The sequence below is a fragment of the Varroa destructor genome, unplaced genomic scaffold (assembly GCF_002443255.2).
Source record: "Varroa destructor unplaced genomic scaffold, Vdes_3.0 BEIS01000007.1, whole genome shotgun sequence".
Taxonomy (NCBI): Eukaryota; Metazoa; Arthropoda; class Arachnida; order Mesostigmata; family Varroidae; genus Varroa; species Varroa destructor.
The window spans coordinates 30,668,202-30,689,985 of NW_019211460.1; the positions used below are offsets into that span (position 1 = coordinate 30,668,202).

The 21,784-nt window shown below is 41.8% G+C and overlaps 2 protein-coding genes and 1 long non-coding RNA gene across 20 annotated transcripts in view; 2 read left to right on the forward strand and 1 right to left on the reverse strand.

Annotated features, from left to right (window-relative positions):
- LOC111253903 (uncharacterized) overlaps positions 1–14,048 on the reverse strand; it is a 72,163-nt gene extending 58,115 nt beyond the window's left edge. For 5 of the 15 annotated variants that reach the window (XM_022814100.2, XM_022814102.2, XM_022814101.2 and 2 more), the window contains exon 1: positions 13,187–14,021. The gene's annotated coding sequence lies outside the window, so the exon portion shown is untranslated. Of the gene's footprint in view, positions 1–5,239; positions 5,674–13,186 lie in introns of those variants that run through there. The other 10 variants (XM_086975816.1, XM_086975814.1, XM_086975815.1 and 7 more) reach the window with 7 other exon arrangements.
- On the forward strand, positions 963–9,153 carry LOC147754564 (uncharacterized). Of its 2 annotated transcripts, none has more exons than XR_015317810.1 (2): positions 963–1,991; positions 2,870–9,153. It is a non-coding gene; the product is annotated as an uncharacterized LOC147754564 (long non-coding RNA). The 2 variants fall into 2 exon arrangements; XR_015317809.1 differs by having other exon boundaries at positions 963–1,943.
- Positions 14,049–14,603: 555 nt separating the features above from the next.
- On the forward strand, positions 14,604–20,511 carry shv (DnaJ heat shock protein family member shriveled). Of its 3 annotated transcripts, none has more exons than XM_022815766.2 (7): positions 14,604–14,897; positions 17,132–17,480; positions 18,006–18,164; positions 18,543–18,651; positions 18,992–19,202; positions 19,547–19,796; positions 20,060–20,511. In XM_022815766.2, exons 2-7 carry the CDS (start codon positions 17,213–17,215, stop codon positions 20,122–20,124), a joined length of 1,062 nt encoding a protein of 353 aa, XP_022671501.1. In that variant the 5' UTR covers positions 14,604–14,897; positions 17,132–17,212; the 3' UTR covers positions 20,125–20,511. The 3 variants fall into 3 exon arrangements, with proteins under 3 accessions (XP_022671501.1, XP_086831957.1, XP_022671502.1); XM_086975831.1 differs by having other exon boundaries at positions 14,666–14,686; XM_022815767.2 differs by lacking the exon at positions 14,604–14,897 and adding an exon at positions 14,948–15,303.
- The last annotated feature ends 1,273 nt before the right edge of the window (positions 20,512–21,784 follow it).

Consider the following 21,784-nt stretch of genomic DNA (forward strand, 5'->3'; position numbering starts at 1 on the left):
TAACTATGCCATCTATCCATTAGCTCGCCACGCCTGTGTTTATTGCTCCTGGTGGCTGCTGTTGCCGTTGTTGTTCAGATCTCTTAACCGCTCTGTTCGTACCGCCGTCCCGATTGTATTGGTTAGCCGTCGTTGACACCTGCTCGCAAACAACCTCCCGTCACTGCCAACCCGTCGCCGGATAACACACGTACATACAGCCAAGCGAACTTTGCCATTTGCTGCTCTGAGACGATTACCCATGCGCAGGCGCTCTTGCGGTGGATAATCGGCGTCGCATCGGAGCAGCGCTGGTGGCGGCAGTGCAAGCAACCGATAATGTCGTCACAGCACGGACAGACCGACTACCCCGAATCAAATACGCAAGTAAATTAGGAGAGTAAGAGGAGCAGGGTTATTGATAGACGAATAGAAAAGCCCACAGTGACTATTGGCTAAGCAACACTCGATGCTACGAATAAGTCGAGGCAACGACGAAGACAGGAAGAAGTGACAAAAAAAATTCGAGAATCTGCCTTTAACTCAATCTCTAATGTTTTCACGCAAGCAAGCAATGAAGTAAAACGGGGCACATACACAGAAGGCAGACGGTACGAGATGCCCAGGTAAAGGCAATAGAGTTTTGTCTCTCTATTCTCTCTCGAGTTTTGCCATCTAATCGTTTTAGAGGATTGTAGCGCCTCGCAAAAGCGGCCAGAAAGCCATGCTTTCATCGGCTTTCATTCAGCAACATCGGCGCCTCCGATCACACTACGCGTTATGAGCTTATTACGATTTCCAGTAAACACGGTCAAGACGGACTAGAAAGGGTAGAGGATAAATTTCTGTTTACCTACAAATGTCAGTCGATGGAGGTCGAGATTTCAAATGCACACACACACACGTGTACATACACAGTAACCAAAGTAATAATAAAAGCGTTTATAAATAATTTGTTCCGTATGTCTTTTGCATCGATAAGATCGTACATCCATCACAAAACCGCGACACCGCCAAGTAATCTGCGCAGCACCAAGCACGCTATCAAAAAGGCTACTAAGCCTTAAACGGTTTGAAAACCCAGCAAAAACCTAATGAGAACCCTGCTTCCGGATGCTGATGATGAAATTGATCTTAGACCGTTTCGACGTTTTGGCGCCAAAGGCAAACCGGTGTACGGGTACAGTCTGCGAAAACCCTCGTAGAGCAGCCACCACAAGCTGAAACGTCACCAGAATGACATCACAAAGTCGTCCCACTAACAGCAGCCATACCATACACGTTTGCTCGGATGCGCACGTGGAGCATGTATATTGCGCCGTGTGCCCTTCAGCCGGCGGCAGGAAACGGAGAAGGGGACTTTCGCTGTGAGTCGACATATCCGCAAAGCAGCGGTGAACGAAACGAGATGTGACAGTAAAATCTGACGCTATGAGTACACAATGAAACCTCGAAGACATCGACGCGGAACAGTGTGACCGATGAAAATGATCGTTAGTTGATCCAACCGTCAGCCAGCTCCTGGTGGATTTTAATGGTCGGTTGAAACCAATGATCTTCCGCGTGGTCCAGCGAAACTGTTGCCACGACCAAAGAGTCGCACACTACTACCACGAGTCAGAACAAGGTCATCCTTCGATTTCGCTTTTCTTCCTTAATTTTTCTCGTGTATCCTTTTGTTGCTGGGAGATGATTTGCGCGTCGGCAAAGCGACCAGGATGTACGGCATAAAGGTGTTTCTGTGTCATTGCAATCTGAAGACGCCGCATGGTTGACGGTCGAATTTGATGAAGCTGTGATTGCCTCAGAACGTCTTTTCGTTTTTCGATTGTGCTTGACGGGAAGAAGAGGCGTGTTGATGGCCGGCACTGATTCGGTTTCTTGTTATCGATTAGTTGACCGATTGCTTAGCGCGATTCACTTCAGCTCAGCGAACCAATGAGAAGTGTTCGTGAGGGGCAACGGTGCGTTTTTCGATAACACAATTCTACATGTACTTTGTTAAATTTGCGGTATGTATGATCTGTTTACTGATTTCTGAGTGAGCAATTTTGGTAATGATTGGTGCCGATTTCATCTCGGTCAGCCTTGGGCTACTGTGAGAGACAGGTGACATATAAGCAACAGCCTCTTGAAGATTAGTGCCTGTTCGATAAAAAAACGTAATAGATCAAGCAATACAAGATAACATCGCAAGTAGCAGATGCGTTTATATTTCTCTGATGCGTTGAATATATGACTGATGCTCTTAAATGACATTGCACTTAGTCATCCTAATTACTGACTCAGGTGCAACAGCGATCAATAAAATACTTGTTTTTAGTTCCCGGCCTGGTACTGCCCTTACGGGTTACTTCAGAAAAACAGTATTATTAGTCTCGTAGAATATATATTTATATACGAGGCGCTCGTATAAACGGCCGAGCTATTATTATACATTTGACGATCGACAAACCGTCCGTCCAATAGAATCGAGCGAGTGTATGCAATGTTTTATATGTATTTCTTGATTTTTCGGTTAATAACGAGGTATACCGTGACGTTTTCCTTTAAGCCATTCAACCCAGCTGGCAAGCTTCTGTGATCATCACACTGACCTACATACAGACACACATTGTAGAGAAATAAGCCATAAAACAATTTAATAGTCAAGACAAATGGTTGATGCTCATAGAGAAAACAACAATCAGCACAGAATTTTATACCGCTCGTTGAGAATGCCCCATAGCCAACTTATCTAAAAAGTCAAGCAAAGCTGGTGCCAGCCGCATCAGTGGTGGCAACAATAACCGATAATTCTATAATAATCCATTCTCATTGTTACTTCTATCAACACTGGCGCTCGTCGGCACGGGGCCTGCCGTCTAACCGCTTCTATTCTTCTCTACAGAAAATGGAAAATCATCATCCAAACTGGTCTGAACGTGTCCCCGTTTGCCCCTAGCGACTTATTCATCCGTCTGGGCAAAGACGATTTGTTGTCGCCACCGCTGCTGCCGCTTTTGTCTATGAAATGGACTCATCTGTCGTTTTTGACATACGTACCGATACATATACATACAGACGCAACATGGCCGTCTACGTACGCACCCATCGTCAGATACGCAGATTCGGTGACACATATCTGGTGGCTAGCTAGGCACAAACAAGTGATGTCATACTACTACTGCAGCAGCGGCATCAACTATCTGCGGACAGCGACTGCCGCCCCGGCCAGACACGATCGGACAGAAGAGGGAGGCGATGATGAGGATGGTCGTGGTACAACGAGCAACGGTGCTGGGTTTGTGACACATTGCTGCGCGATACAACGCCAACGGCGACCGCAAACGAAAGACAACGATCGGACAAGCGGCATGGATGAGATGGATGAACGAAGTATAGCTGCGGCGGCAACAGAACCGCCTGTCGATAGAAAACAAACCACTAAGCGAATACGGGAATCGACGGCAAAATGCCACGAACGAACGACAAGAGGGCCGAAATTAACCCGCGACGTTAGTCAAACACCTCACTTCAACGTGTGGTATTACACTGGATCCGCCATAATGGACGATAAGCTAGTCACTAGCAACAAATAGTTGCCAACGGGCGACAGGATGCTGATACACCGCTAACCGACTGGTGCAGTCGTAGAAGGCCTGCTGCTAGCGGTGTAGCAGAATATCCAAATCATAATACTACAGTTGGATGCTACTGAGAATATGCCACGTAATACCGTATGAGTTCTCCAAACTGCTGACCGAGACCGCCGCTTCGGATACGAACAGCTGAAAGAACAAAGGTACTCACATCAGCGCGGAACAACAACGACAGCAACACGCGCTTAAGATGGCACCATCAAGAAACCAGTTCTGGCCATTAAGGAAACCAGCGGCAGTAGCACTGAAATATATAAAAGGTAAAATGCAGTAAATCAAATATCAAATGCAGACGGCCGCCGTTGATGTTCTGCAGGATGGTACTGATTGTGGCAAGAGTCTCTTCAACGCGATCTCGCATTGTTTCCTGTGCCTTCAGACATGTCAGCGAATTCCGACTATTTATGTTACCCTTCCAAGTTGTTGGAGTTTGACTGTCGTGTTCCGAAGCGCGTGTCCCACGATCATTTGGCCTTGATAGCACTGGCGTAACAGTAGGGTAAAATAGTTATTCATCAGGGAGTCAAATAACGGACAGATAATTTTCAAGTTACTCAATTAGAGCTGTATCATTTTTTAGTCAAGTCTAAACATTCGAAGTTAGTGTGGACGTCCCTGAGCTTTCGTCTAAAAAAAGGAACTTCGCTACAATCGTCAAGATCACTGTAGTTGCCGTCGTTATGATCGTAATTCTGACATCGTACCATCTTGCCGCCTCGAAATAGTTTACCTAAATAAACAGTTCCGGGAAAAACCCTTCCATATTTTATCGTCATATCAAAACGCAGACGGTAACTCATTAAACAATTGTATGGAGGTAAGTGATAAGTGACAATACGAAACTAGTTAGAAGTAAGACAAAGACGCAGTGAATACAAACGACGAACAAAATGAAAAGCAAATGATATTATAACTTCATAGACAGTGCGTAAGTTAATTAGTTATAAGAATCTAATTAATGGATAGCAGTTCGCTGTTGACATTGAACGGCAGGAGAAAAATTACGACGGGTCTTCAACATACGGCTATGATTAGTTAGAATGAGAAGCCCATCCGACTATTATCAGCATCGAGTAACGCTGTAATCAAATGAATCCTCACAAATCGTTTTAGCGCAAATGTCTGTGCCCTTCGCCAACTAATTGACGCTATTGTTATTATCACTCATTGCTATTGTGCGAACGATCGAATCAGCGATGAAACCTCTTAAACAGAAAAACAGAAATGTGTTTCTAAGAAATCAAGCCAGTACTTCGAACTTCGACAAAATGATATTGCAACAAATAGTTGCGAGGAACCGTCTCGCTGACTGTCGACTTCACCAGGCTGTCAAAGTACAGCTAATATTTCTTTCAACGCAAAACCTAATTTGTCGAATTTCTCAACTGAAGAACAAATATATACATAACACACAATACGTACGCACATAATCTGTACTTGAGGTACACGCACCACACGTAACAAAAGCAATAAGGAAAAGGACTGATTACAAAACCATACGATAGCTAATATTTAGCTTACGAATATCTCGTTACTTCTGTAAGCGCACCGCATAGAAGATAGTCGGCACAAAACAGGAAGGCAACGTATTTACCAAGGCGCATAAAAAACGCATCTACCTGTACGAGTAATTCATAGATGCGACGTTGTTACTTAGCTGTGCTTGGTGCATTCACTTCTAATGGCCACAGACTGTGCGAAGTGAGTCGGCAAGACACCTACAGACCCGATGTAGACGGCTGCCTCAACGCCAACTTTAGTTTAATATTACGTTACGTATTGGGCAAGGCAGCGTAAAAACGAAGACAGATAACGAATTTTCCCGACTAATGATCATATGCCCCTGAAAGCAGAACCCATGAAAACGGGAGAGGGAGTACTTTCTGTATCGGAAAATTGCGTGGAAGAACGATCGACGACCACGCCAAGAACAGAAAGTGCGCCATGCGGACAATTAGAGGATGCCCAGCATAATGGGTCACACTGACCCCACTGAAATCAGTAGCCTTAAGTATTTTGGCATTATATTTCATTCATGATATAAAGTGAATCGCTTGATAACTCATTGTTGTTATTACTGTTACACGAGAGATGCCGGGAGACTGCGAGAAGCTATATACCTCGCACTGTTCATAACTACGACCATGTACACGCAAAGCATGCAGTTGTGAAATTCTTCCGGAAAATATTCCGAATATCTTTCCAGCTTTTTTGCTCGTTGGTTGAAATGAAGCAGGCGCAATAGTATTGCATATAAAATAATCGTTAAACTACATCTACAATGGCCTATATGGGAATAATCTGCATGTATGTGGTATTAAGAGGAAACTTACCATTATTATTATTAACCTGCTAAGTTGAATGATCGGGTAAGCTTTATAAAGCACGCACCTGACAAAAAGGCTAGCCATACTAAAGTGGAGCGAATTGGCCAACATGCACGTAGTTTCGTATATATGCTGAGCCGTCTTGTGCTTAGATCGTCGGGCATATATTACGGTAAAAGAGGAGGATCCATTGGGCAACTTACTAGACGCAATTTCCTTATTGTCTTACCCGTGGTCCATTGCCTGCTGGCTTTTCGAAGTAAAACGATTCTCTCCTCAGAGCCACATCTAAATGCAGCACGGCGACGAATAGGTGTCGAGAAGCACTGTCTTACGCAAACCAATATCGCTAGTTTCGACTAAGTGACAACGTTGATTGTCGCAGATTGACACCGTGGGTCGTCAGCTTACGACTTTAGTGACTATTATTGTTATTGATAAACACCGTAATAAAAAAAAAAACGACAATTACTATATGATGAATATCAATCACTGTCTGTATCTCGTGTATTGTGCGTACATCTGAGTCCATTATCTCTGCTGAGTAGTTTACGAGTAAAGAATCGAAGCATGAACTCACGTGCAAGTGGCTACCAGAAGCAAGAAGACTGGTGGCTAGTGAGCAGGCTGTTTTAAGGCAGCGCGTTCAGTAAAAGTGGTAAACTACGCAAGGACGGCGGTAGCTGCATCTATATCGGCCAGCAAAGAAGGACACCAAATTATCGAACATATGCCTAAACGACAAATGTTCGAGTGCTTGAACTTTTTTTGGGTTTTTTTTTTTCTAGCCCTCGTTCAGGTTTTTCTGCCGAGTCGACTCTTCTTTTAGGTCATCCTTTTCCTTGGCTTCTTACTTTCATCGCTTTCTGCTATTCAAACTGCTTTCTGTTGCAAACCGCCCATACCCATGTTGGGGTCATAGAAGTGAGCCCTTTTTTGCAGGTATTGGCAATAATGATGGCAGCAGCAGCGAGAGCAAAAACAAGCCACGGTGCAACACCATCCGTGCCCGTCTTTATTGTCAGTTTTAGCTGCGTCGGCTGTTCATTCCTATTTTTTACCCTTTTGCTAAGCAAGTGTCTTATTTATGAACACTAGTACGAATTGACAGAAATATTTGCCGATAACAACGACTATGCCAGCTACACCGTCATCGCATCGCATCGCTAGCTGAGTTAATAATCACCAGCGGTAGAACATCGCTTTCAACAATGTGACTATTACAACAGCTTGTTCACAGACGGACTCAGTAACCCACTATTCGTTAACATAGTTGTGCTCACTAGTCTTCATTGTTTACCCCAGCAAAAAAAAGAAGAGACGAAAATTGACACACACTTTCCCTTTATCTTTCCTAGCCTCGTTATATGCCAGTTCCCTTCTCCTCCCTCACCCCCTTCCCTGAAAAAGCAGACAATTTCAAAATGTAACGCCAAAATTCAAAGACCAAGTTGTACGGGGGGGGGGGGATAGGGGAAATGGCGTGAATATTAGTACTATCCCCATTATGATTACTGCTTGCCCCGTGAATCTGTCGGCTCTGTCCCGTTTTGCTTTACCTCACCGATATAACGGCCACCACAAGCACAGACCCCACTTTGATTAGTTTCCATTGCCACAGAGCACATATCCGAAAAAGATTTACTCATTGCCGCCGCCAACATCAGCGCCACTGTCTTCGCTATTACTTATAGTTGGAGACTCCGTGAAAAAGTTCGTTTTCTGTGTTTATTTCATAGGTTTGTTTTTCCTTTGAGTGCCTTTGGTCTATTTGTCCGACGCAGGCAAATCGCGGATTCGAGGCGACTCGAAACCCATTGATACAGGGAACCCTTATTTATGCGTGTCGCCGCACCACCGGCGCAGCTGCGCGCAGTTTGACATCGACGAAGAAGTTGTAATCGTCGTAGTTTTTACGTGGAAGAAGCTTAGAATGGTTTGCGTTTGGCTTGCTGCGATATATATATATATATACGACGTCACAGTTGTAAAACACCTTTTGTAAGTCGTTGCTGTTGACGCCGACGAGGCCGTAGCCGCTAGTTCAGGCAGCGTTCGCTTGTCGACTATGGCGAATACAAACGATCGAATAAAAATCGCATGAATATTATCATTCATCATTTACAGTTGTAGGGGTGGTTTGCCGTGCCGGTGGACCTATCGGTAGTTACGTTTTAACACAACAGAGAATTATCAAGCGAACGTCCAGCGGCGAATGGAGGCGGGAGCCTGTGCTAAGGAAGCAGATGGGTATATACAGGGAAAATAAGTTATAAGGTAAGCGAAAAAAGTTAGTCGGCTATTAGTTACTGAAAAGTTTAACTATATTACAGAAACGACGACAACTATACGAACGCTATACGAAGCCGCCATGTTAACCACTTTTTCTCTCCATTATCTTTTTATACGATTACGAGCTACGTGTTATTTTAGCCATCTTCAAGTAATATGCAGCCGGTGGCCGATCCCGACAGAAATTGTTGGTTATGAGTAACGTCGATCTGGCTTACTCCTCGCTCAAGAAGAACTATGTATTATGCATATAATCAATATGGTAAGAAACAGCTTTCCAAAGATACCGTTAATATGCTAGTATTGACAAAGCGTCGACTACGAAGCAGCACCTCCTAACAGATGACAAGGTAAGGCAACACTTATGAATTGAGATGCCCCCCGTCACGAAGATCTGCCGCGAAAAATTCAAACCTCTGAAAGCACTGGACGAGAAGGTAAAAGAGGGGTGAGAAGTAAAAAGAAAAAGGTACTGCGCGAACCAAAACAAGATTATGACTACTAAAAGAAAAAAAGCATATACTTGTTACCATTGAAAAGGCAGATATTCTCCACCCGCAGAAATTTCTACCTGCTACCTATAGCTCGCTATCACTGGTCGACAATGACTGACGTTCTCTTCGAAAGAATATGTAGTGGTAACCGCTGTCAAGACTGGTGCCGAAGCGGTCAGTATGATTATGTGAGAATCGAAAAGCGACCGCAGGAAGACGACGATGTGGTTCCAGCAATTTTTCTACTGAGGTGACAAAAGACGCCCATGATCGTTGTTTACGAAGCAGAACTTTTCGAGCAGCCACACGCTAGAATGGCTATTCCGTCACGACCTGGACGATACAATTTACACTGTGTATGAAAATACGGTTCGAGGCAACTACCGGACAACGAATAAACACAAAGTATATGTCCGCTAATGCTGGTATTGTTATTACTATGCGGTTGACAGCATGTAGAGCCGCATGTGCCATTAGCGTCATTAGACCGATAACAAAAAGTATTCGCAGGAAATATACCAGATTGCAATTACGATACTAACTACAATCACGTTATTACATAGAATATATACGTAATTGACAAAAGTAAAAGCACGGATGGATGCTTCGCTAATAGCGAAGCATACTGTATGGATACCACGTAAAATGCACGTTTTATACAATGACATTGGTAAGAGTAAAAGTACGACACGGAGCAGAGGATTTCATGGCACATTATTGTTTATTCTTTTCTTTATTTTGCCTAGCATTCAAATGCTCGGGGCGGCATTGACGAGGTAACCAATCAGTAGCTCTTACACTCCATATACACTCGGTAAACTGGTCAATCAGACATCACTGCAATCAGTATGTCCCACCATGGTCACTATTAGATCGTACAGGCAGCGTACCCGGTATGGACAATTTATATTTACCCTTCACAAGGTTGCAAGTTACGTTAGCTCTGTATGTCAGGCATGCTGAACATCCGAGTTACTAATGTATGCATATCCATGTTTCTTAATCCCCCCGTCCTTGATCGTACTCAACACACATTTCGACTTTGGACTGTGTAGAAATCACAGCCTCTTGAATATTGTTGTTTTTCAAGCTTCTGCTGTGTAGATCATGCCGACAGCGCACCAAAGTAAACTTCTAGGAGTGCGTCATTTAGACCGGCCGAAGCTGCTTAATGCGTCGTCGTATTGCACTAACTAGCTAAGCCGCGCGTAGAAGACGTATGTTTGCGGTATAACGACTATACTAGGCAACTTCTATTCAAGTTAGACGTTGACTCGTTCAATGTAACAAGGTGTTCAAAGAGGCCGATGCCGCTGTCGCCGCCGCCGCCGCCGCTGCTGCTGTGGTGATGGCCGTAACATGACTCGAAGTTTTGATGATTCGGTGGGTGCTTACCGACTATGGATCAGATGAATAACTCGTGGCCAACTAAGACCTGGCAGACTTGACTACTACTAAGAACCTTGCCTTACGTATCCTCTACAGTCGAGCTGAATTACGTTGAGTGTGTTGTGATAGTGGAGGAAGAGGGTCACACTGTGGAAATCATCTTTCAAGGCTACTATATATGGCTAATAACATGATTAGGTACAAAACGACCCTCTCAAAATTGTTATATAATTTGTATTATCGTGTAGACGTAACTCAAAGAGAAATATTTCTTTTTAATTTAAGACGGAAATTTTTTTTAAATAGCTTAAAGGTATAATGCCTTGTATACGTCCATTATAATTGTATTACATGGCTGTGCAAATTTGTTCTGCTTCGTAGGCCATCGGATATATGTCACAACATGGTTCCAATGAATAGTAGCACAAGCTACTATCGCGAATTATGCAAACATAACAAACGAATGCCCTAGAAATTGGTCTATGTCCCAGCGAAATTGATTATATTTCTGAGCCTATGGATCTTTCCAGGAACAACTTACGGTCACTGCAACCATAGTGCATAGACATCAAGATGAAAACTGGACAACACCTTTGAATAATTCAAACAATAATAATAAGTACACCTTCAGATGTGCACACGTAAACGGGCCTGCTCTAAATACTGTGGTTCCAGATGGTCAGACATAACGATGTTGCTTAAAATGTAGAAAAGGCGCGCTAGCCGGAAATCATTTGCTTTGGTAGAAGTTGTGTGAAGGTTGAAAGCAAATCCCGGTGGCCGGCTTAGCGATAAAGTCTCTGCGGTAGTCTTCGAGACGTTTCCAGCGGCCACTATGAATGCGGCAGTCGCCGAACATTGTAAAAGGTGCAAGTGGCAACGATGATAAGAGAAAAAAGTTTACAAGTAAACTTCAGCTAGAGGAACAGCTTTCAGAAGTTACTTTTACGGAAGTTATTTAGAATTTCTTTCCGTTTATGAAAGCATCCTAATTTATAAAATCTAACTTCGTATCCCGTGGTTAAGCGTTGCGTCTCCAGTCAGTGTGAGCTGGATGTAGATCGTTATTAGATTCTAGAATCACTGCAAATCCTTAATCAATATTAATTAGTGAACGAATTTTAGTAGGTTGTAACTGTTTGGCGTAGGATGTAAATGTATTACACTTCACCCTGTGGTACGTTGTACTGACACTTTGTGAAAATGACTCTGATCTAGGTAAGCGATTGCTTACGAGTTAAAGAATCGCCAACAAACAGTAAATCAGACTTTGTATCCAATAGACGCTATAGCTTTATACAAACGACAGATTCATTCGAAATTAATTCATATATTTACTATGTATTGAGATCTTCTTGAAACAAGCATATTCCAAGTACCAAATGAGTTTGGTTGTGGACAATTTTACATTTGAGTCTTCATTTAAACAACTCGGGAATTCGCTGAAGTGCAGTATAGCTTCAACGCATCCAGGCTTCATTTAAGCAGTTAAACTTGACGTCTACAGCCCTCAGATAACTAACGCGATTTTCACAACTGACAACCCCACTATTCAAAAATAACGTCCCCTCTAGTTGACAGCACCCCGAGTAACCGGCGATTCATAGCTCGGCTTATCATTTCAAGATCAGTAAAATGTAAGTGTTATTTGGTATATAGCTATACACTAATTACTACCCTTTACACTAAGAATTAAATATGCTTCAAATAGTGATGCTTCGTGAGTGTAGCAACAAAGCGAAGACTAATTTGGCCCATCCGGTTGTCATGCACACATTTGCAGGTAACCCTTAATCGTTGCTAAGCAGAACAAAAAAAAATACGGTTTCAGCTGTTTTCAATGAACTTGAATACAAAAACACACTGAAAATCAAGTTCACCAGTAAAACGTCAACCGCTGAGGTATCAACGAATAAACGTAAGCCTCTCTTTAGATTCTAGGTTCTCGACTTCGGGCAATTATGAAACGCCTGCTTCAAAGACAACTTTAGTTAAGTAAAACTTCTGTACTCAAGATGTTATCAGGCTTGCACTCAGAGATCATGCACTGATATAATCAGATACTTAAATCCATGATTAATTTCATTCTTGACGACATTTATAGAACAGAGCAGTAGACTAGAGCGGATGATCCTGCTGATAACGGTGAATGATAGAACACTTAATTCGCCGTGTCTTTATAGCTCAGTTTTAAAAAACACCAAACGAATGTAAAAAAGCGGCGGTATAACAAAGACTGCCTTCGCTTTGCTGCGTGCAGCCTTTGAGCAGGCACTTTTTTTTTAGAACAAAAACGGCTTCGCGATTTTGTCATGCTGTCGTACCCCGCCACTAGAAGAAATGTTATGCCGAACATTAGCTAGTGTCTCGTTTTAATACAAATCGTTTTAGAGAAATTACTACTTTTTGATGCAGATACGCTTCCTTTTATACAAGGTATAATTTCGATAGTTGTTTCTCAATAAAAATTGTTTGAACAAATTTTGAACGTATATATATATATATATATATATATACTGCAATTCGTTGTATTCAGTTGTGTTTTTTTCTTTATCAGATTAACTCTATTTGTGTAAGCCCTTTAATTTGATAGAACTTCATCAGTGTCATTTTGATCATCCTCACGCCGAAAAAATGTATGACCGCAAAATGAAATACATCTTTTGCCAGAAAACGTATTCGCTTCCGTGAGACGTTGCCCCGTCCCAATAAAATAGATGAAGTTCCGATCTGATTTAGTTAACACAGCTTTGTTGATAGAGTAGCAGCTAAAAAATATTGCGACGCCATCACATGGTAATTTCGATCCACAACTTCTGTTCGAATACCAACTTACCACCTACTGAAATTTAAATTTCCGGACAAATTCAACCCCGTTCGTTATTCAGATCAACTCCTAGTTTCTGCCTTTCTGCACACACCGGCATCAGAGGCCGAATTTAGCTTAGGCAGCGCTTGCCGCCATAATCCATTGAAACAACGAGCATCAAGACGTTCTATCTTATGCGAGCCAGGTGTTTAACCCAATTGCATACACATAAATATATATAATTCTCGAACTCACCTTATTTTATGTAGTCAAAATGTAAACGGCTCGCACATTCCAGTGAGATGTTTCAGAGTATTTCCCCGGTACTCTTTACCTGTTTTCGATGGTGTATGTCTCGCGTAACACAATAATCCGAGCCAAACTGAGGTAAACAGCACCATAAAAAAAAGAGCAAGCATACAAGCCCAAAATCAACAAACTTCTGACTAACTTTACTTTTTACTTAAGACGAACGAATCCCTCTCCGTCCTCGCACCAGCAAGAATACACTTCTTCAGCGTATTGGCCACACTTCCCCCAATTCGACGTGCAACTTTTTTTTTTTTCTCAACGGGACAGACAAACAAACACACACCCCACACAGCTGAGGATAGCGCTTTCTTCACACCTGCGCTACCTTATCCGCCGTCCAGCTCGATATCCGGATCTTACACATACACCAACTTGTGGATCACACAAAATTTTTTGTCGCTGTCTCCGCCAGCCAGTAGATGCTGGAGCAACAAAACAACACGAGCTGCCACAGTTGTGGCAGCCGTTACGACCACTTTTGTCTTTAGGTTCTGCCTGTTCTTGCTGTCTAACTCTTCATGAACCGAGTAATACTCTGGTTTTGTCTCGTCCACTCAGCAGCACTTCTCTGACTCGCTATCTGCGGCGCTACACGGCGACGTACTATTTCCAGCACGCAGCAGTACCCGCCGCTGTCGATCTGTCAGCCGCTGATTGCTCTGAACGACTGATGCCCGCTCCACCATCGGCCATCATCGGTTCGTCCCTTTGCTGCTTCTGCTCAGAAAGCAAGCTAACATCTGATTGACAGCGGCTTGTTTGAGGGCTAGGGGCTAGATACGGCCTCGCTAGCACCGTGGATGAGCGGAATAAGGTTTTAGCAAAATTTGCTCATATAAAAATAATATAGTTGACGGAATTTGGATGTTTAAATAGAAAGAAGCTGAATGTCCCGTTCAATATATAGACTCATATAGGCAGAGACCTTAGACGGGGTGAGGTGTGTATGTGAGAGGTGTTCTGCTATGGCCTATGTGGGCTTTGTGGTTGAGCCTTCGTATCGTCAGATCTATTCGTAGGTTGGTACGCAAGTGAATGAGCAGGGTATGAGAAAGGAACACCTACCATAAGAGATTTGTTGTTAAAATGTTATTAGCTGTTTATCATTGCGAGCTATTAATGCTATTGGCGAGATTAAATACGTGCAGTTATTATGCAGAGACCACGTTAATTATACGACCCTCATTTCATTTGGCTTAAACTTTTTTTCGCACTTTTCGGCGTAACGTCGCGTTGATAGAAGCCCATCCACTTACTTCATTTAGCTCAACTCACATGTGGCATCTAGCTGTGTGGAACGTTTCTCTCAATGGTCTTGCCTCAGCTGGTCTTGCCATTGCAACTGTCTGGGGTTTCCCTTCCCCTCGAACAACACGAAGAAGGCGACGGATAAAGTAGCGGCCGGACCGCTAAAGGAGCAATCGCTCGTGCTAGAGTTTCTAGGTGCGTTAACAAGCATTTCTGCTCCACCGAAGTTGACGCTCCTCGACATAGTTTTTTTTCGTCCTTCTTAATGGTTGTTCCGGCAAAAAGCAAGCAGATACATGCCAGTGCCGAATTTGGTGTTATCTTTTAAAACGGTTACGACAAAAGCCAGCCGCGGTCTCTCAGTGAAACAGACTCATAGCCAAGGGCTCAAAGCCCGGCCCTCGAGGTAGGTAGCCAACTCACTACTGTGTGTTGTCGTTGAGCTTCTGTTTATACACGAGCCGCCTCTCTCTATGTGAGGGGTTGCAGTAGTAGCCTGATAGATTTGTACTGCCGATTGCCGAGTGGTGGAGTCTGAGTGGAGTGGGCCGGCTTATAGCGGTTGGTTTCGAAACGACACGTCGACTTAGCGTTGTTGACAGAGTCGGGGATAATAATGATGGACTTCGACGGGTCGATGAACAACGATTACAAATAGTATCTACTCGGAAAATACTAACTCGCATTTGTGTCGTCTTCTAGTATCCGAAATGTGTGATCTCTGCTTAATCCAGGCAATAAGTGCGGTAAAAACATTTCGAAAATAAATTTAACACCTATTATTAGAGGCCGTCAACCGTCAGCTGGAGAAGGTAGGACAATCATTCAAAGTTAGGCGTACAAACGAGTCAGTGAACTCACTACATATAAACTATAGTGCATATAAAATGAAGCTATTTTATATCGGCGGATCTGTACATGCTTCGCAATACACAAAAATAAAACAAATTCTCGCTTAGTGTGAACAAGAGTATGAGATTTCTGCGAGTTCAGCTTGTTGGGAACAGTTAAATTGGTGACAGAGGTGGGCTAAGGGGCTGGGGGTGTTAAGGTACCCTCATGGTAGACGCTTCAAGTTACGCTGCACGACGTATGGCCAACCTGCAACGTTTTTGTTTATAGACACGAAGAAAACAAATGGCTTCTTTTAAGTGGATTGTAAATGCCATTCAATTTCACGCATTCATAATATGCACTAAAAGTCCCTCTTTACCAGTGTTATTTTCATTTCTAAAACGATCGTTCTTATTACATTTTTCGCTACAGGTTCGCGCTATTCGGTCATGAAGTACTGGCATTATCCAAAAAGTGTGATTGGCTTACAAAACAACGGGAGGTTCTTTATAGAATATTTTCACTTGTAGTCGATCAATAACGCGTTTGAACTTCGCATAAATTTTGGTACATGCCGTACGGTGTATCAGTATGGCAAAATACAATAATTTACAAGTTTTATTTACAAATTTGTAAGTCTTCCTTAGTGTGTACCGAAGTAGATTAAAGCGGGAAATTTTCGCGTCGTCCTTAGCGTTACTTGTTGAATAGACATCTGCTTTGGTCACGACTGCGAGTTATTTGATTGATTGATTTTTATTGTTCCAGCTATACTTAGCCTATTTTCTTTTCGTTCGCAAAAGGTGACACTTCGATTTGTCTTCCTTCTCAGCTACTACAACATGAAAAGGTTGAAAGGGGTAGTTGATTTACAATGTAACGTCAAATGCCTCATACGCCTGTCAATAATACGCCTTTTCAGTTTGTCTTTAAAACGCTTATAGGCTACGGTCAGGCTAGCTGAGAGGCCAGAATAATACTCAGGAAGTCAATCGAAGGCTTATTTTACGGAGCGAGTCTGATTAGGTGGCCGATATTACATACTGGTGATATGGCACAGGTTTCGTGGGGTGAAATGTCTTGAAAAGTTTAATATTGTTAACGGTTAAGTTGGACAGTATTTACATATGAAAAACTGCTTCGACAGCACGGGAATTTTCAGAGTATTGGTTATCGCCTTTAAATTTAAATTTCGATTTAAATTAAATGTTTTCTCGTAGCTCATATATGGTTGGTTTTGATGATCCTATTCGAGGCGCTTATTTAGAGCTTTCACTTGTACAGCTCCGGATTTTACTGGTTATTGATTTTCATAAATGCTATTTTGATCAGCATTCACCATTGTCATAAGCTATTCAGTACTACTCATGTTCCTGTCCTTACATTGCCGAAAAATGAATTTATAGATTAGTAATACTACACATACTTAATAATACCCCACAATAATGAAAGCCACCATCCTTATACTTGGTGTTTTATATATAATAATTATAAGGATCTTAATTCTTACTCTCAAAATGCTTCATAGAACACCTATAGAATGTTTCAACAACGTAAGTGTAAATATTCGTGCGGTGCGTCTCATGTTTAACCCGCGAACAGGTTTGTGTAGTAGATAGCATGTATTTGTGTAACTGACGCTGGTAGTAGTCTAGTATTTAGCTAGGCTTCTAGTGTAAAGTCTGTTTCGGTAAGCGTGTTCATTTTATGACTTGCAAGGTCCTATCATGCCAATAATGAATACAGAAATCGCACACTGGACGCTCATCCGTCTTTGTTTGCTTGTTTCATGTTTCGGGATTTCAGGTGGCACCAACAGCCGCCGCCAAGTAATTCCCCTTGGAACATCCCTTGTCTCGTTTTGCTCTGTCGTACGAAGGCGCCAAGATGCGGTTGATCCTTCTCGCGCTAGCGTGGGTCCTCTTAGCTTCTGAAGTGTTAGCAGGGCGGGACTTTTATAAGATTCTCGGCGTGTCAAGGAACGCAAATGTGAATCAGATCAAGAAAGCGTACCGGAAACTCGCCAAAGAGTTGCATCCGGACAAGAATAAGAACGATCCCAACGCTCAGGACAAGTTTCAGGATTTGGGCGCTGCGTACGAAGTGCTCGTCGATGCCGATAAACGAAAACAGTACGACCGCTATGGGGAAGAGGGTACGTAGAATTTAGGAAAGAAATCATGCAGCTTTTGGGGACTGTTATAACTTCTTGATTATAAGCGTGTTGAAAATAATCAAAACCCAATAGCTTCGTTCAAGAGTGGTGTCACGCCTTTTGAGAATTTACAACGCACGTATGCCCTATAAAGGTTTTTCTCATTCTACCACTTTCGTCACGTCGGCGATGTTATTCAACATCAACGTTATTTTTTGAAATAGTAATGATAATTGAGATCGTATAGTTGACGTACATATACATAGATATGAGCTTTATTCACCTCTGTTATGTAGACGTTGCGACCGCACAAAGATAAGGGTATGAAAACAGGCTACACTAGCGACACAAATCTGTGAATCTTGAATATAAAGTCTAATAATAATAAAAATAATATAGAACAACATAAACCTCGTCGAGGATTACCTGTAAAGTTCTCAGCAAAAGAACTAATTCAACTTAGCAACCTAACAATCAATTATCATCGTTTATATGGACTGACCTGTATTCTATTAAACGCGACAGGTCTCAAAGATGTCGGCCGGGGAGGTGGAGATCCATTTGCATCATTTTTTGGTGACTTCGGTTTTGGATTTGGCGGTGATGAACGAGGACAACGGGAAACTCCAAAAGGAAGTGACGTTGTTATGGACCTCCTTGTAACACTGGAGGAGCTTTATAACGGTATGTAAACCAGTGGATATGTAAGCTTGTATTAATGCTAACAGAAATAAACACTCTTACTCGCTATTCTAAGAAGAAATATCTAGAAATGAAGAATAAATAAGAAACAATTGTTAACTTAAGCACGCTCTTTCCCTAGTCTGTTTCTAACGTGCTTTCTTGCTATCAATTTAGTCGTATAATTGTATTTTTGTATTGATGGGCATTACGTTATTCTATCGCATACTAGAAAATCATCGGCACATACCAAACGTATGTATTTATTTGGGCCCATAAGGTCCATAAGCTCCTCATGGGGCTCAAGTTCAACACCATTTTGAAATGACCAACAATACGCCACTGCTACAAGAACTTTTTTCATTACCGTCTGATTATTAGGAAACTTCGTGGAAGTGGTCCGAAAGAAGCCTGTATACAAGCAGAGTTCAGGAACGCGGAAATGTAACTGTCGAATGGAGATGGTCACTAGATCACTTGGCCCTGGAAGGTAAACTATCTACATTGTTAATCTGTGTGCATACTGTAGACACGTATATAAGTATGACAGAAAAGGATTAGTCTCCATTTCGGCGTTGTTGAAAAAAACGATAGTTTAGCGTAAAGGATGTCGTTTTTTTATTAAGGATGTCGTTTTTTTATTTGCTTGTCACTATTATTATTATATATTATCCTTACATGCGCTTCTCAAACACAAGATACATACGAAAAAGGTCATAGTGCATGCATGCTATATAGGTTATGTTACGACTAGACCGTACTACAGTGTTCACCTAATAATTTACAATGAAGAAGATCGAAACTTACGTCTTTGCTGTACGTGCCCACAGGTTCCAGATGCTACAGCAGCAGGTTTGCGAAGAATGTCCGAATCTCAGTTTGACAACGGAAGAGCGTGTGCTGGAAGTAGAGATCGAAGTTGGTATGAAGGATGGCCAAGAGCAGGTGTTCACAGCTGAGGGAGAGCCTCATATTGATGGAGATCCGGGCGACCTCAAAATGCGTATTCGCACCGTACCACATCCTGTCTTCCAACGCAAAGTGAGATCATGATCGGATGAATGATTTCTTTGAAAATTTATTGAAATGGAATTAGAAAATTTCAAGTTTTGCTTTTTGAAATCGAGAAACAAACGATGATTTACGTTGCTGTTTATAGAAAGCTACTTAAAAATATCAAAATTAAAACGGGTTTGTACGTGCTCGTTTAAGGCGAAAATTGCTACTGTTAGCTAACAGATTGTTTATTAATGCAGCTATGTAAAGATCAAAGGTTGTACCCGAATAGCCTAAGCAGAAAATTGTAGGTTTGTCCCTCCATGTCCATATACATGACTTGTCACTAAGTCAAGATGGCAATATTTTTATCATCTTTATGTTTATAGGGTGATGACCTATACACGAACGTGACAGTATCACTAATGGACGCGCTGGTCGGCTTTGAAACCGAGATCACACATCTGGATGGACATAAAGTGAAGATCGTTCGTGACGGAGTCACGTGGCCAGGCGCTAGGATGCGTAAACTCAATGAGGGCATGCCAAATTATTTGGATAACTTAAAGAAAGGAGTACTCTACGTGACCTTTGATGTAGCATTCCCGAAGGGACCGTTTGATGACGACCAGAAAGAAGGTAGGTTGATTTTGTTGCAATAGGCCTTCGATCTTATCAAGGCCGCTGCCGCCGCCGCGCTTTCTAACCCAAAACACTGAAATTCTAAATATCAACTCAACATCTAAGGGACGATACGTCTTTGGCTAGGTCCAACATTTTCCCGTCTATCTATCTAAGAACTGACGTTAGTACACGATGAACGCTCGATTTACATTACCTTTAAAAGGATGCTGCACGGTGCTCATAAACTTCACCTCGCCCATTTTTGTCTTAATTTTCAGCTCTTAGAAAATTATTGGAGCAAGCTCACACTCAACCTAAGGTCTACAACGGGATTGGATACTAGGTCATCTTTATCATGAAGCCATACGAGGTCGAGAGGTCTTAATGGTTATCCGCAGTTCCTTTCCTTGTCTCAAGCTTGCAGTTTCTACGGATGGACAACGTGACCGACATAGTGAAATTTAAATGAATGGCAATGTAGAAACGCACGCGGTAACTTTAAGTCGCTCGATCCTCCGCCTTTTTCTAGGCTCGTCTCAGCCTAGCGTCGGTCTTGGCCCCCGCTGTACATACGATATATATATATATATATATATATATATATATATATATATATACTAGTGCGATAATTTATTGATTATTAATTATTGATTAACGAGTGAAAGCGATTGACAGTCGCAGGAATTTTCAATGGTACGTGTAAATAAAGTAACAAATAGTTTGAGGTTTATCGTACTTGTGTTATTAATGTGGTAACACGGCAGAAGGGAAAAACGCTGATGTAAAAGCCATGCTACATATAAATTAAGAAGTACAATGTAAAAACTAAATTCGTTAAGCATTGAGTAATAAAAATTGATAGAAAAAGAAACGATAAATGGTATACCGGCTAAGATTAGACCAGGAGAGTCAATTGAATGGGCGAATTACCCGGGTCTGAGTACGGATCGCACTCATAAGAAGGGATGCAAATTAACTAAATATACATGCCTGTAAAATTTCGAGTAGTATGCGAATTGAATTTTATATAATCTTCGTAGTAATAATACTATACTACGTATGTTGTGTTCATAGGCTATGACCATAGAGGTAGTAGTTGACGGTGTAGATTTTACGAAACTTTTTTTTAAAATTACTGAATTCCTTTAGATTGGTATTATAGTTTTGAGAAAAAGCGCATATATAACAATTAATTTATTCGAGGTAACAAATATTTTTGAATTCTTGTACACCTCTACAAAGTGGAATCTCTATGTTATGAAATAGATTAAGAACAATGAACATGCATTTATTTTTATCTTACATGCTATGTACCGTTTTCTGCTACAATCCTGAGTCTACAGAGTCGAACTGAAATGGTAAGCTTATCTGAATCAAAGAAAATCTTAACCTATAATGATTATCTTAATGTTAAAATGTTAATGAAAATAGCATATATTTAAACTGATTTCTGGTAAAGTTGTCAATAGTCATATAAAAATAACGTCGACCTAATATTGCACTATTTTTATTGCTATTTTTGCTACTATGTTTCTTTATGTGAACTGCAAAACCTAAGATTCGAGTGCCGCTCGCTATTGAGAAGATTGTATAATGGTATATTGTTTAATATATGACGCCAGCCAAACCCAATAGCGTTGTCCACAGTAGAAGAAGTACCAAAATTAGCAGGTGGAAAAAGACATACCAGACGGAACACTGGGAATATACACGTTTGTAATGAGTAAAGATGATAGTTTTGTCTGATAATGACGACATCGATTGAGTTTCTCTCCCGTTTCATCCATTTTACCCCCAAATTTCTGTGAAGTGAATACATTTTCATTAACGGAACGTTATTTGTCGTATGCATTATTATGATCTTTCGTTATGAACATTTCGCGTTGGCTCGTTGTTCGATCGGTGACTGCCCTTATCCGTGGCCTTCTTTCTGTCCGTCTTCGGTAAGCCAACGATGGTTCGTTTTCACTCGCTATGTTAATGCAGTAGATTTTTATCATGTA